Source organism: Aureococcus anophagefferens (assembly GCF_000186865.1).
Source record: "Aureococcus anophagefferens unplaced genomic scaffold AURANscaffold_6, whole genome shotgun sequence".
Taxonomy (NCBI): Eukaryota; class Pelagophyceae; order Pelagomonadales; family Pelagomonadaceae; genus Aureococcus; species Aureococcus anophagefferens.
The window spans coordinates 2,018,556-2,031,802 of record NW_008705566.1 but is presented as its reverse complement, the minus strand read 5'-3'; the positions used below and the strand labels follow the sequence as shown (position 1 = coordinate 2,031,802).

Genomic DNA, 13,247 nt, shown 5'->3' with positions numbered 1-13,247 from the left:
ACCGCGAGCACTTCGAGTGGCGGCGTGCGGCAGCCGAGCAAGAATGAGCAAGCGGCGCGCCGAGCGAGCGCCGCGCGCCGCTGTGGTAAGAGCGCCGCTCGCGACGAGTCGCGTCTGACCTCCACCCTCGCCCCCCCTCTGCCTCGTCCACACGCCCCGTCGCACACACACACACGCCTCCTCGTCGACCATGAATTTCCTGCGAAGCTTCGCCCTCGTCGCCGCCATCGGCGTCCGCGCCGACGATGTTTGTCAACGGCGACGTCTCGGGTCCTCCGACCGCATGATCTCGAGCGTTGTTGTCCTGAACAACATCGAATCGGACCTCTTCAACATCGACAAGCTCGCGCACGTACGAAACGCGGCGTCTTTTTCCCCCGCGAACCCGTCGCCGCGAACCCTTCGCCGCGAAACCGTCGCCGCCCTAGGTCGAGTTCGCGGACGGGGTCGTCGGCAAGATCCTCGACATCCACGTGTACTACTTCAGCGGCGTCCGGTCCGAGCCCGGCGAGGGCGGCGGGGCGGAGGTCTTCTACGAGGTCGTCACGGACATGGACCTCGCGGAGTTCAAGGCGACGATCGTGGGCGCGGCGGAGTCGGGCGAGATGGACGACCTCCTGAACGGCGAATACAGCTCCGTGCTCCACAAGGCGACGGTCGACGTCGCCCGGACGCTCGAGGCCGTCGAGGAGTACACGATCACGCTCGGCGGCGGCGGCGGCAAAAAGAAGGGCGACCTCAAGCGGGGCGAGCTCGTCGGCCTCATCATGGGCCTCATGGTCCTCGGCATCGGCCTCGCGGTCGCCGGCATCATGCTCTGGCAGCGCCGGTCGTTCAAGCGGCGCCGCATCACCACGCTGGCCCACAGCTTCGGCTCGGGCGCGGGCGCCGCCGCCGGCGGCCGCCGCGACGAGCCCGACGAAGAGCTCGTCCTCTCGAACATGCGGCCCGCGGCCGACCAGGGCTTCGCGAACCCGGGCGTGACGACCGTGCGCCACGGAAAAAGCGTCGAGCCCGTGCCCACGGACGACATGGAGGAGGTCGCCATCAACGACAACCAGGTGGAGCTCTAGTCAAGAGCTCTCCACGCGGCGCGCCGCGGCCCGAACTCGCCGCCGGGGCCGCCGCGCGGGGGAAGTAGCTAAATTGCGAGCCGGTATTCCGAGCACTAGACAAAAATCGTCATGGCTTACGTCGGCGCGACGTCTCGCGATGCCGAGTCCGCGGGGGCGGCCTCGGCCTCTTGTATCAGCTGCGCGAATTCCTGCCGTCGCTCTTGGGCGAGTTCCAAGAGAGTCTCCCGGGCAATCTTGGTGGAGTAGCTGGCGTATAGTTCCAGGGGGGCCGCAGATCAGAGTGAGACTGCGTTACGGGTATCCTAGGCGTATCCTGGCTCCTCTGCTCCCCCGCCGCGGCCGGAAAGGCGGAGCGGGGACTGCGAAGCCAGGCCGGGGAATGAGAGTGTGCACGCCGCAGCGTGCAGGGCGGGTGCCACGGCACCGCGCCGGGGAGGAACGGCGGTGCGGCGTGCCTTGCGGGCACGCCGTGTTGAGGCCGAAGAGCGGGAACCGGCGTCGAACCCCGCAGGGTTGTCGCTGTTCCGGGCGTAGGGAGGAAGTAGGCGCGGGCTCCGGCGGGCGACCCCGCGGGGTCGCCCGCGGCCTCAGGCGCGGGAGTGTTGTGCACGCCGCGGCGTGCAGGGAGGCGGGCGGGAGGAGCGGCCCGTTGGCCAGGTTGGCTCGGTAGGCGGCGCGCCGGCGGGCTAGCTCGTCTAATGCTCTAGAGAGAGAGGGCAACCGGACTCGGACGCGCGGCTCATTATCTCCCGCACGCGGCCCACTCGGTGCGCCCCTCGTCCGAGACGGTGTAGTTGCACGCGTCGCAGCCGCCGCAGCGGAAGATCCGCCCCCCGCTGGCGCCGCGGTCTCGGTAGTGGTGACCGAGCGCGCTGATGTCGCAGCCCGACGGATGCCGGCAGAACGCGTCGTGGAGATCCGGGTACCGGCTCGCGTAGCACTCCGCGAACTCGCCCGTGGCCGCGTGGGTCGGGGACGACGGCTCGTCGTTCCCGGCGCAGCGGCCCTTCGTGTGCTCGTGCGTCGGCGGTCTGATGCCGACTCGAAGCTGTGGCGGTGCGGCGCGAAGACGGTGTCGAAGACGTCCTGCTCCGTGTTCGTGTACGGCACGAAGTCGCCGGACGCCGCCTTGTCCCGGAGCAGGGCGAAGACGTCGAGCGACGGCCGGGCATAGAACAGGTGGCTGTTGAAGCCGTCGTAGTCGCGGTTGCCGCGCTCCGCGGCCGCGGCGAAGGGCGCGCGCCGGCGGTGGAGCTCGGCCATGAAGCCCTGGAGCTCGTGCGCGGACGTGAAGTGGAACCGGGCCGCGGGCCGATGGCCGCCGCGGCCGTAGGGCCCGGCGAAGGCGCCGTTCCAGCAGACGTCCGCGTCGGCGACGACGACGCCGTCGAAGTCCGCGAGCGCCCAGGCCCAGAACTTGAGCGTCGTGCCGGCGCCGTCGTCGCGCGGCTGGATCGCCGAGTCGCGGCCGCGGCCGGGCGCGAGCGCGGGCGGCAGCAGGCCGTCGCCCTCGCGGCGCGCGCGGAAGCGGAGCTCCGACGGCGCGACGGCGACGACGCGGTCGAAGGCCGGGGAGCGGAACGCGCGCGCGAGCTCGCCGCCGTCGAAGCCCGACGCCAGGAGGACGACCGTCGCGTTCGTGTCCGTGCGCCGCAGCGACGCGAGCCACATGCGCGTGCGCGCGACGCGGTCGAAGTCGCAGCGGCGCCCCGCCATCGTCGTGGCGATGGCGAACCGCGGCGGCGACGCGGCGCACGCCGCCGCGAACAGCAGGCCGATGCGTGGTGCAGCAGCCCGCTCGGATCCCATCATCGATCCGCAATAATTCTTTCGGTGCAGCCGCCTTGCACTTCAAGGTTACCTCCGGGCGCCCCGCGGCGCGAGGGCCTCCGCCGCCTCGAGGAGCGCGAGGTGGTCGTCGAGGAGGGCGGCGTAGGTGCGCGTGGCGCAGCCGTGCATGAGCTGCTTCTGGGGGCAGCCGAGGTTGGTCCGGACGTTGCGCGCGGCGATGTTGTTGACGACGAGGTTCAGCGCGGGCGTGTAGTTGCCGCGGCGCCAGCAGAGGACGTCCTCCGGCGTCGTGCGGTCCCAGAGCCAGATGCGCGCGTCCCGCGGCGGGAACGTCACGGGGTGGGCGAACGCGCGCGCCGCGTACGCGGAATCGTCGTAGTAGGCGACGGGCCCGCCGCGGCCGGGCACGAACCACTCGACCATGAGGTCGCGCTCGTCGGGGACGCGCCAGCGCCGCCGCCGCGCGAGGTCGAGCACGTCGGCCCGCATCGCGGCGAGCCTCGGCGCGTCGAGGACCATCAACACCGCGGCGTCGAGCTCGCCGCCGAGGTTCTCCGTGCCCGCGGCCTCGGTGCCGACGGCGACGACGGCGCCCGCCGCGTCGCCGCAGCAGCGCTTCGTCCCCCAGTTCGTCTCCACGAGGGGCCGGCCCGGCACGTGGCACGCGGCGCGGCGCTCCGCGCAGAAAGTGATCTCGTCGAGTTTCACGTCGCCCGCGAACTGGACGCCCGCGGACGTCACGAGCGCCCGCCGCCCGTCGCCGACGCCTCTTTCCTCCAACTCCGGCCGCAGCGCCTCGAGCAGCGCCGCGGCGTCGATCCAGGCGAAGCTGTGGAGCGGCACGTCGCGCAAGTCTGCCGGCAGCTCGTCCGCGAACGAGAGCCGGTGGGGAAGCCACGCGACGCCCAGAGCGTCCAAAAACCGCGTGAAGTCGTCCTCGACGTCGCGGCGGCCGTGGTGGAGGTAGACGACGATGGGAAACAACGACGGCGCGTTGAGCGCGGCGCTGAGCGCCGCCGCGCGCGCGAGCGCGGCCGCGCCCGCGGCCGACGCGGCTCGATGCTTCCGCGCGAAGAGGAGCCAGGGGTAGCGCTTCTGCGCCGGCGGCGCCCGCGGGCTGCCGGCGCAGGGCGCGGCGCGGGGCGGCACCACGAGCGCCTCGTCGTCGGGCGCGTGGGGCGGCGGCGCGGGGCGCCGGTTCAGCGGCTTGTCGACCCAGTCGTCGCGCGGGTCGATGCCCGCGTGCCACGGCAGGCAGCGGTCGCAGGGCATCTTCCGCCGGGCGCTCGCGGCGCAGGCGGCGGCCACGGTCGCGCGGGCGCAGGTCCGCGCGGTAAAGAGGCGCCAGAGCGCGTCGCGCCGGCGCTCGGGCGCCGCGCGCGGCCATCGGGTCCGCCGGCGGACCGCGGCGCCGTCGACGTCCGGCGCCGGCGGCGGCTTCGGCGGCGGCGCCGCGTAGGTCGCCGCGACGCGGGCCGGCACGGTCGCCGCGTCGACGCCGAGCGCGTCGTACCACGTGCCGTTGCGCCAGCCGCGCGTCGCGTCCCAGACGCGCGATTCGGCGTAGCGCGTCGGCGCGGCCGGCGCCGCGGGGCCGTTGTAGAGGAGGTAGGCCGCGGCGTCCCGCGCGGCGGCGGCGTCCGCGGCGGCGTCGCCCCCCGGGGCCGCGACCTTGCGCCAGAACCAGTCCAGGACGGCCCCGCTCTTGAACTTGTCGAAGTGCAGCCGGCCGCGGCAGAACCCCCGCGGGTCCGCCGGCGGCGCGAAGTCGGAGCGCTCGCGGCCGTGGGCCGCCGACTCCGTCGCGAGGGCGAGCTTCTCCGCCGGCGTGCTCAGGCGCTGGAGCTTCTCGCGGTAGTGGGCCCAGGTGTTGACCCGGGGGCCGAAGCCGAGGACGCCCGGCGCCGCCTCGACCGCGGCGTCCATGTCGGCGTCGAGGTAGACGGACGCGACGGTCCGGGGCCAGACGTCCGGGTAGGTGTGGTGGTCCACGAGGCGGACGCCGCGGTCCTTGTTGAAGCCCTGGCGGAAGAGGAGGGGCACGCCGTCCTCGACGAGCCGCGCGCGCCAGTCGCCCTTGGACGCGGACCAGCCGCTGCCGTAGGTGACGCCGTTGCGGATCTGCGCCGGCCGCAGCTTCTCGTAGTAGTAGAGCGCGAAGTAGTCGGCGACGTCGCGGCTCACGAGCACGAGGCAGTTGTCGAAGGCGTCGCGCCGGTTCCAGCCGAGCACGAGGCCCCGCGTCGGGACCGGCAGCGCGCCGAGGATCTCGACCATGGACCGGGCGCAGACGAAGGCGTCGTCGTCCGTGTGGGCGATGAAGCGGAACCGGGCGAAGCGCACGGCCCAGGCCGCGCAGTTCAGCTCCCAGTCGCGGCTGTACATGCCCGACCACGCGCTCTGCTTGAGGTCCATGGACGGCGGGTAGATGAGCTCGAACTCGCGGTGCGTCCATGTCGCGTCGCGCACGACGACGTCGCGTTCGTCGGCGCAGCAGCCCGTCGAGTCGGAGAAGAAGCGGTAGCCGAGGCCGCGCCGCGGGCTCAGCCACGTGCGCCGCAGCACGGACCGCAGGCGCGCGTTGCTGCCCTTGGACCGCACGGCGAGGAAGACGACGACCTCGTCCTCGACGCTCGCCGCGCCGACGAGCCAGGCGGCGAGCAGCAGCCAGCGACGCATGGAGAGGCTAGCGGCGGCAGCCCCGACGTCGCATATGCATCATGCTCAGTGTAATAATAATGAGATTGTAATGCGGCATTCAAGGTGCAGAGCACCCACGACCTGATTACCGCCGGGGAAGCCCAAAGTCCGGGAGCTCGAAGGCCGGCGCGCAGCCGCAGCCGAAGGTGAAGTCGAGGCGCGGCGGCGGCGGCGGCGGCCCGTCGGCGTCGCCGAGGCAGCCCGCGGCGAGGCGGAGCCTCGGGTTCTGCGCGACGGAGACGCGCGCGCGGAGGCCCGCGTCGCTCTCGATGTCCGCGAGGCAGGCCACGGCGAGGGGCCGGTCGCCGTCGGCGAGGGCCACGGCCGCGCGCTCGACGCGCGCGGCCGCGAGCGCGACGGCGACGTCGCCGTTCTCCGGCGTCGCTTCGAGCGCGGAGAGGCAGAGCGCGATGGCCTCGTCCGCGCTGGCCCGCGCGGCGCCGTAGTCCCGCGCGGCGACGCGGTGCCGCGCGGCGTCGGCGAGCGTCGTCGCGAGCGCCGCGTCGCCGGCCCAGTCGCGGCGCGCGGGCGGGAACTGCGGCCGCGCGACTCGGTCGAAGTACGGCGACGGATCCTCCGCGGCGCCGTCGTCGGCGTCGGGCCGGGTCCGCGCCTCCCGAAGCACGGCCAGGCGCCGCACGACGGCGTCGAGCACGGCGCCCCGCGGCGCGCCGGAGAGCTCGAGGTGGCACGCGAGGTCGAGCAGCACGGAGTAGCGGCGGAAGCCGACGAGGCCCCGGCGCACGGCCAGCGCGTCCTGGAGGACGGCGCAGCAGGCGCGGTGGTCGTCGGGCTCGGCCTTGGCCTTGGCCGCGACCTCCAACGCGAGCTCCTCGGCGGCGAAGCGGATCCAGGCCGTCGTCTTCGCCTCGAGGAAGTCGCCGTCGACGCGCGCGCGGAGCGCGAGCGCGCCCTGGAGGAAGGCGCGCCGCTGGCGGACGGCCTCGTCGGCCTCGCCGCGCCGCGCCGCGCGGCAGGCGAGCGCGTTGGGCGCGGCGACGGCCTCCGCGTGGTACCGGAGCGACGCAGCGTCGCGGCGGTCGGAGCACGCCGCCGCGTCCGCGGAGGCCCCGCCGCCGCGCGCGAGGTCCGCGACGCCGGACCAGTAGGAGCACACCTCCTGGCGCTTCGCGACGGCCGCGCCGTGGCGGCCCGCGGCCCGGAGCGTGTCCGCCTCGCCGGCGAGCGCCGCCGCGTGCGCGTCGTGTTCCGCCAGACTTCGCGCGGCCGCGCCGGCGCCGACGGCGGGCGGCGCCGGGGCCGCCGGGGCGCCGGCGCCGCGCTTCATGAGCTCGGCGACGTGGGAGCTCGCCTCGCTCGTCGCCAGCTCCGACATCTCGAGCTTCTCCGCGAGGCGCGCGAGGCGCCGGTGCAGCTTCTCGGCAGCCTTCGTCGCCGCGTGGGCGTCGTTCTCGCCGGACGCGAGGCGCCGCGTCGCGAGCTTCTGCTGGATGCGCTGGCCCACGGCGCCGTCCATCGTCGACGTCAAGCTAGACGTTGTCTATCGCACATCGATGCGGGGCAGCCTGCAAAGGTCAACGATGCTGCGGCAAGTGCTTCTCATTGCCGTCGATGGCCGAGTATGAAGCTCGCGTGAGCTGCCACAGCTCTCGCGTGTGAGCTACTCTCAACAAGCATGATGGCTCGATGCCTGCTGGCGCTGCTCATGCACAAAACGAGCGCCGACGTGCATTGGCGCGACCTGGCCGTGCGCCGGCCCGACGGCGCCTTCCTGCTGGAGCCCTGCAGCGGCACCGCCGCCGCGGGCACCTTCACGGCCGTCCTCGGCGCGAGCGGCGCGGGCAAGTCGACGCTGCTGCGCGCGCTCGTGCGCGCGCCGCCGCGGGGCGCGCGCGCGGAGGGCGACGTGCGAACCGGCGGCCGCGCGGTCGGCGGCCTGCGCGACGGCGACTGCGGCCTCCTCGCGCAGGACTCGGAGCTCTTCGCGATGCTGACGGTCCGCGAGACGCTCGAGTTCGCGCACGCGCTGCGCGGCGCGTCGCGCGCCGAGGCGGCGGCGCTCGCGGAGCGCGGGCTGCGGACGCTCGGCTTCCTGCGCGTCGCGGACCGGCGCGTCGGCGACGGCCGCGGCGGCGGCGCGGCCATCTCCGGCGGCGAGCGGCGGCGGCTCTGCGTCGCCGCGGAGCTCGCGCTCGCGCGGGGCGCGCCGGCGCTCCTCGCCGCCGACGAGCCGACGAGCGGCCTCGACAGCGTCGGCGCCGAGGCCGTCGTCGCTACTTTACGCCGCCACGCGGTGGACAAGCACTGCGCCGTCGTCGCGTCGCTGCACCAGCCGTCGTCGCGCGTCTGGCGTTCCTACGTCGACGGCGTCGTGCTGCTCGCGCCGGGCGGCCGCGTCGCCTACGCGGGGCCCCGGGACCGCGCGGCGGCCTTCGCGCGCGCGGCGACGGGCCGGCGGCTGCCGCCGTTCACGAACCCGGCGGAGTGGCTCCTCGAGCTCGTCGCCGACGAGGCCTGCGCGGAGCAGCTCTGCGCCGCCGCGGCGCAGGCGCGGCCGCCGCCCGCGGCGCCGGCGGACGACGCGGCCGCGCGGCCGCGGCGGCCGCGCGCGACCCGGCCGCGGCGCTTCGCGCTCCTCGCGCGGCGCGCGGCGCGGCAGGTCGCGCGCGATGCCCGCGTGCAGGCCCTGCGCCTCGCGTCGACGGGCGGCCTGGGCGCGTTCCTCGCGCGGCGCTACGGCGGCGGCGCGCCGGCGCTGAGCGCCTCCGGCTGCGCGGACCGCGTCGCGCTCCTCTCCTTTAGCGCGATCTCCATGTGCGTGCTGCCGCTGACGCGCGCGCTGGACCTCTTCGGCAAGGAGCGCAAGGTCGTCGCGCGCGAGGTCGAGCGCGGCGCCTACGGCGGCGGCGAGTACGTTTTGGCGAAGGCCCTCGCGGAGGTGCCGTCCGACGCGCTCTTCGCCGCGCTCCACGGCTGGGCGCTCGGCCGCGCCACGGCCGGCGGCGTCCGGAGCGCGCCCGCGGCGCCGCTGGCGCTCGCCGCGGCGGCGTCGGCGACCCTGGGCCTCGCGGTCGGCGCGGCGACGCCGTCGAGTGACGCCGCGCTCGCGGCGGGCATGCCGCTCGTCGTCATCCACATGCTCACGGGCATCGTCAATCCCGGCGGGGAGGCTCCTTCCGAGCGCCCGAAGCCGCTCGCGGCGCTGTCGCCCATCCGATGGACGATACGCCTGCTCCTGGACCGCGAGTTCCGCGGCGCCAAGCTCGAGGGGAAGGACGCACCAAGAATGGGCGGCCTCGCGCTCGTGAGCTCGGGCGACGAGGTCCTGCGGCGCCTCGGCCTCCGCGCCGGCGAGCCGCACGCGCGCGCGCTGTGGGGCCTCCTCGCGGGCCACCTCGGGCTCGCCGCGCTCTGCGCCTCGCGCGATGCTTAGGGCGGATAGCGAAGCTTGTGGCAGGCCGGGCGGAGGTAGTCCGGCACGTAGGCGCAGAACTTCTTCGCCGCGAGGCGCTCCTCGTAGACGATGACGCGCGGGAGGTCGCGGAGGCGCCGGAGCGCGAGGCCCGGCGTCCCGCGGAGCGTCTGGGCGAGCCACTTCTCGCTGTGCTGCGGGTTGGCCTTGGAGCAGTTGAGGTAGGCGCCGGCCATGGTGAAGACGCGGTCCGCGTGGTCGCGCGGCACCGCGAGCCACCAGTCGAGGCCGCCGACGTAGGAGTCGTCGCCGCCGCCGGCGAGGTTCGCGTAGGCCGCGGCGCCGGCCCAGAGGCCGTCGAGGGCGCACCAGACCGGCGCCGGCCCGAGCCAGAGGTCGTCGCCGCGGAGCTTGACGACCGCGTCGAAGCGGACGCCCTCGCGGCGCTCGTGGCGGACCATCTCGCGGAAGGCGTTCCGCAGGCCGAGCCACTGGCTCACGACCCAGTGCGTCGGCGCGTCCGCGGGCGGCACGGGGCCGCAGGGCCGCAGGGCCGCGCGGAGCTCGCCGCCGGCCGCGTCCCAGCGCGCGGACGCGGGCCGCAGGTACGCGATCGCGGCCGCCGCGGCGCCGGCGTCGCCGCGCTCGGCGCCGAGCCGCCCCGTGCCGGCGCTCTTCAGCTCCAGGAAGACGGCGGCGTCGACGCCCATGGCGTCGATGCCGTACTGCGCGATGGACCGGTGCACGCGCGCCAGGGGCAGCGTCCGCACGAGGCCGGCGATGAGGAACGCGACGCGCTTGCGTTTCGCCGGCGCGCCGCAGACCGCGTCGGCCTGCCAGCGCCCCAGCGCGATGGACGCGGACCGCATGGACTGGGCCTCGTCGGCGCGGGCGTGGGCGGTCGCGAGCGCGAACGCGAGGACCATCATGATGCTTCATCAACCGTTTGCTTGACGTTTTTTATTCTGGGCTGCGCAAGGGCAGTCCAAAACCGCAGCCAGCCGCCGGGGGCCGAGCCAGCCAGCCAGCCAGGGACGTCCAGTCCACGAAACGACCCCTCGCTACAACCTCTACAACGCGCGCCTACGGCGCGCCGCGCCGTCCTGGGGCGGCTGCGGCGACCGGCTGGCCGCCGGCCACGCGCGTCGGCGCTCGCGCTTCCGTCACCCCCGGCGGGCCACTCCGGATTCTAACTAGATTTTGACATGTATCCCGCACGAAAATCGCAAGATTTGCACATGCAACGTCTACATTGAAGAAATGGGTGGCTGTCAGCGACCGAGCCAGCCAGCCAGCCAACATCTACCTCACGGTCAGCCAAACCGGCTCCCGGCGGAGGATTGTTATCGTGGACTGCCCTAGGGCTGCGCACAATGTTCACGGTGGGCCGCCTCGGCCCGCTCGCCGCGGCGTCCGGCGCGGCCTGGCTGGCGTCGGGCGGCCCCTTCTCGCGGAGCGAGGAGGAGAAGCACACGGTCGGCGGCGTCTTCCACGTCGACCGGAGCCAGGCGGCGAAGATCCACGGCGCGCTGGACCGCGGCGCGCGCTGGTACCACGACCTCTGCGACGACAAGCGCGACGAGTACCTGCGCGCCGAGGTGCCGCTGAGCAAGCGCTACGTCGGCACGAAGATCGAGCGGAGCCCCCGCGCGAAGCTCTGCCTCAGTGATAATGAGGTGGTGCACACGTCGCACCTCATCAACGACCTCGTGGACCTGGTCTGGTTCGACGAGGCGCAGGAGCAGGAGATCTTCGAGTTCTGCGTGCTGAAGATCATCGACACCATCGCGCACAACCTGCCCAACGAGTTCATCCGTTTGGTCCACTCGAAGCAGGTCATGCCGAAAGTCGCCGCGGACAAGTTCGAGGCCGCGATGTCGCGCTGGCTCTTCGCGGAGGTCCAGCTGCCCTTCCTCGACGACGCGGACCGGCGCCGCGTGATCCGCTGCGTCATGGCCATGCTCATGCGGTCCATGCGCCGGTCCCACGAGGACGTCGCCGCGCACCTGTCGCCCGACGAGCAGCAAAAGTGTGCGAAATTCCCAACTTCAAAGGCTCCTATCTCGGCCGTTTTCCACTCGTTTTGGCTGATTTTTGGACGAGCGATCATCTCCCGGAACGGTCTCGAAGCGTGGATGCTTTATTTGGAACGCGCGCGCGCGGAACACTCACGTTGAAGCGACGTTGAATCACCCTTTTGCTGCCCAGGTCGCCCGACGAGCACCACGCGTTGGTCACGGACGTCTTCTTGCGGGGCGTGCAGCACATCTTCTACGACGAGGACGAGCGCAACGCCTTCGTGAACAACCTCGCGGCCTACACGGACAAGCTGCCGTTGGTGCCCGTGTCCGTCGTCGCGAGCATGATCGAGAACGCCGTCAACATGGCCTCCGCGTCCGTGACGAACGCGCTGACGACGTCCTACCACGAGTACGGCGACGCGGTCCGCGGGCGGCGCCACCACGAGCTCGCCGTGCGGCGCCACCCCCTCGAGGACCCCCACACGGAGTCGCAGCGGAAGAAAGCGCACGAGAAGCCCTTCGAGCACGTGCTCCGCTACAACATGTGCCTGGAGTTGATGGACCCCAAGGAGGACATCTTCGGCCGGCTCCAGCTCGTCATGCCCGAGTCCATGCCTGTGTGCAAATCAAATCTTCAACCCGACTTCAATGTGTGCGTATTCGAATCTTTCGACACAGGCTCTTTGGCTGTGCTTCGATAACTCGACGAGAGCAATCGATTCGTCCAAAAATCAGCTGAATCGACTTCGATTTGACCGAGCTAGAGATTTCTGAAGTTTGGCCCCGACGTCCCAGCTCACTGGTTGATTTCCACACAGGTCCATGCGCTTCGCGCTCGTGCGGTTGTTCGTCGAGGAGCTCATCCAGACCATCGATGCCGAGAAGATCGAGGCCATCTTCTCCCGCTGCGCCGCGAACGTCGACTTTGAGTGCGCGCAGGCGACCGTCGTGGCGGCGGAGGCGCCGCCGCGACCGTGGTGGCGCTTCTGGCGGAGGTCGTGAGTGTGCTTAAGGAAAGTCCGTGTGCTCGGTTGCGCCGCATCCCCGAGGTCTCGCCGATACGTATATAGTATACGCCGAGGGCGTCGCCTCGGCTCAGCAGGCTCCTCGGGTCAGCCAGCCCCATGCGGCGTGCTGCCGCTGCGCGGCGACGGGGAGAGCCCGTGATGCCGTCAACGCCGGCGTCGGTCGCGTACTAAAAGTACCTTGCACTAGAAAAGCAACATCATGAGTTGAAGTGTAGTCGACTCCTCGGCAGCCTCTGGTGCGCCCGTGCAATGGCCGCTGCGATGTCAGCTGGGTCCGATGGAACCTTGCGACGCCGCGACGACGTTCTCTCGTCGCGCATAGCCGAGTTATGGTGAGCCGGTCGCTGGGAACGCGACGGCGCGGCGGGCTGCGGAACCCGCTTTGGAGCACGTTCGAGCGCGCCATGAGCTCCACGAAGCGATCCCAGCGTCTGCGGCTGCCCGTGCTTGGCGCGCTGAGTTGCCTGGGACCCCGCGCGGACGAGCGCGGCTTGTGGACCCCCAAAAGATAGTGATCATGCCATGGTAGTGCGCGCGAATGGGTCCACATGCAGCCCTTTTTCGGCACATTTTTGCCACAGCGTCTATCGCTAAAACGCAGGCGCGCGCGCGCCGATTTTCGCCGACCCGCTGCCGATGGCTCGGCAGCGCCTGTCTCTCGGGCGTGACCAATTTTGGTGCACTAAAACTCGGATCATCACATGGAGAAGTGCGCGGAGCCTGCGCAAAGCCCTCACTAGGGGAAACATGTTGTTTTTCTAGTGCAAGGTACTTTTACAGTAGGGCTGCGGGTCAGCTCGATCGGCGAAGAGCCGCATTTTTGCGGCAGCGCGCGCGCGTCCAGCTCGATGGAGGCGCCTATCATTTCGTTCAATGGCGGGAAAGTCACAGTTTCATTCACGCCGCCGCCGAATTCCTCGCATGCCATTTTGTACCTCTTCGAAGGCGAGCGGGAGACCAAGCACATGTACGATGAAGCTACGGGCACGCTCCTGAAGGAGGGTGAGGTGGGGCGCGCAATGAAGGCACGGGTCACGCCATTATATTCTGGTACAAATGTGTCTACTAGAACCTGCATTGTCAGGGAGCTCCAACCTGACACGGTCTACACGGCCACGTTCGCCACGCGCGAAGCCGACGAAGTATCGTTCGGCGCCGAGTCGCCGCGCAGTCTGCCCAAGACTTTTGCGCCACCGAAGTCGCCGGCCGAGCCCCGCGTCCTCCCGCATAACGGCACCACGGCGGCCGTCTTCTACGT

General features: G+C 71.9%; 3 protein-coding genes across 3 annotated transcripts; 1 reads left to right on the top strand and 2 right to left on the bottom strand.

Moving 5' to 3' along the window:
- Nucleotides 1-1,818: 1,818 nt before the first annotated feature.
- AURANDRAFT_63223 (hypothetical protein) lies at nt 1,819-5,546 on the bottom strand (the record flags this gene model as incomplete). The annotated part of the gene is made up of 3 exons (XM_009037369.1): nt 1,819-2,124; nt 2,148-2,919; nt 3,199-5,546. 3 exons carry the CDS (start codon nt 5,544-5,546, stop codon nt 1,819-1,821), a joined length of 3,426 nt encoding a protein of 1,141 aa, XP_009035617.1.
- A 106-nt stretch (nt 5,547-5,652) lies between these two features.
- Nucleotides 5,653-7,044, bottom strand: AURANDRAFT_63222 (hypothetical protein; the record flags this gene model as incomplete). Its single annotated transcript, XM_009037368.1, has 1 exon — nt 5,653-7,044. One exon carries the CDS (start codon nt 7,042-7,044, stop codon nt 5,653-5,655), a length of 1,392 nt encoding a protein of 463 aa, XP_009035616.1.
- A 159-nt stretch (nt 7,045-7,203) lies between these two features.
- ABC38 (hypothetical protein) lies at nt 7,204-11,963 on the top strand (the record flags this gene model as incomplete). Its single annotated transcript, XM_009037517.1, has 5 exons — nt 7,204-8,900; nt 9,423-9,545; nt 10,232-10,969; nt 11,149-11,613; nt 11,780-11,963. 5 exons carry the CDS (start codon nt 7,204-7,206, stop codon nt 11,961-11,963), a joined length of 3,207 nt encoding a protein of 1,068 aa, XP_009035765.1.
- Between the last annotated feature and the right edge of the window lie 1,284 nt (nt 11,964-13,247).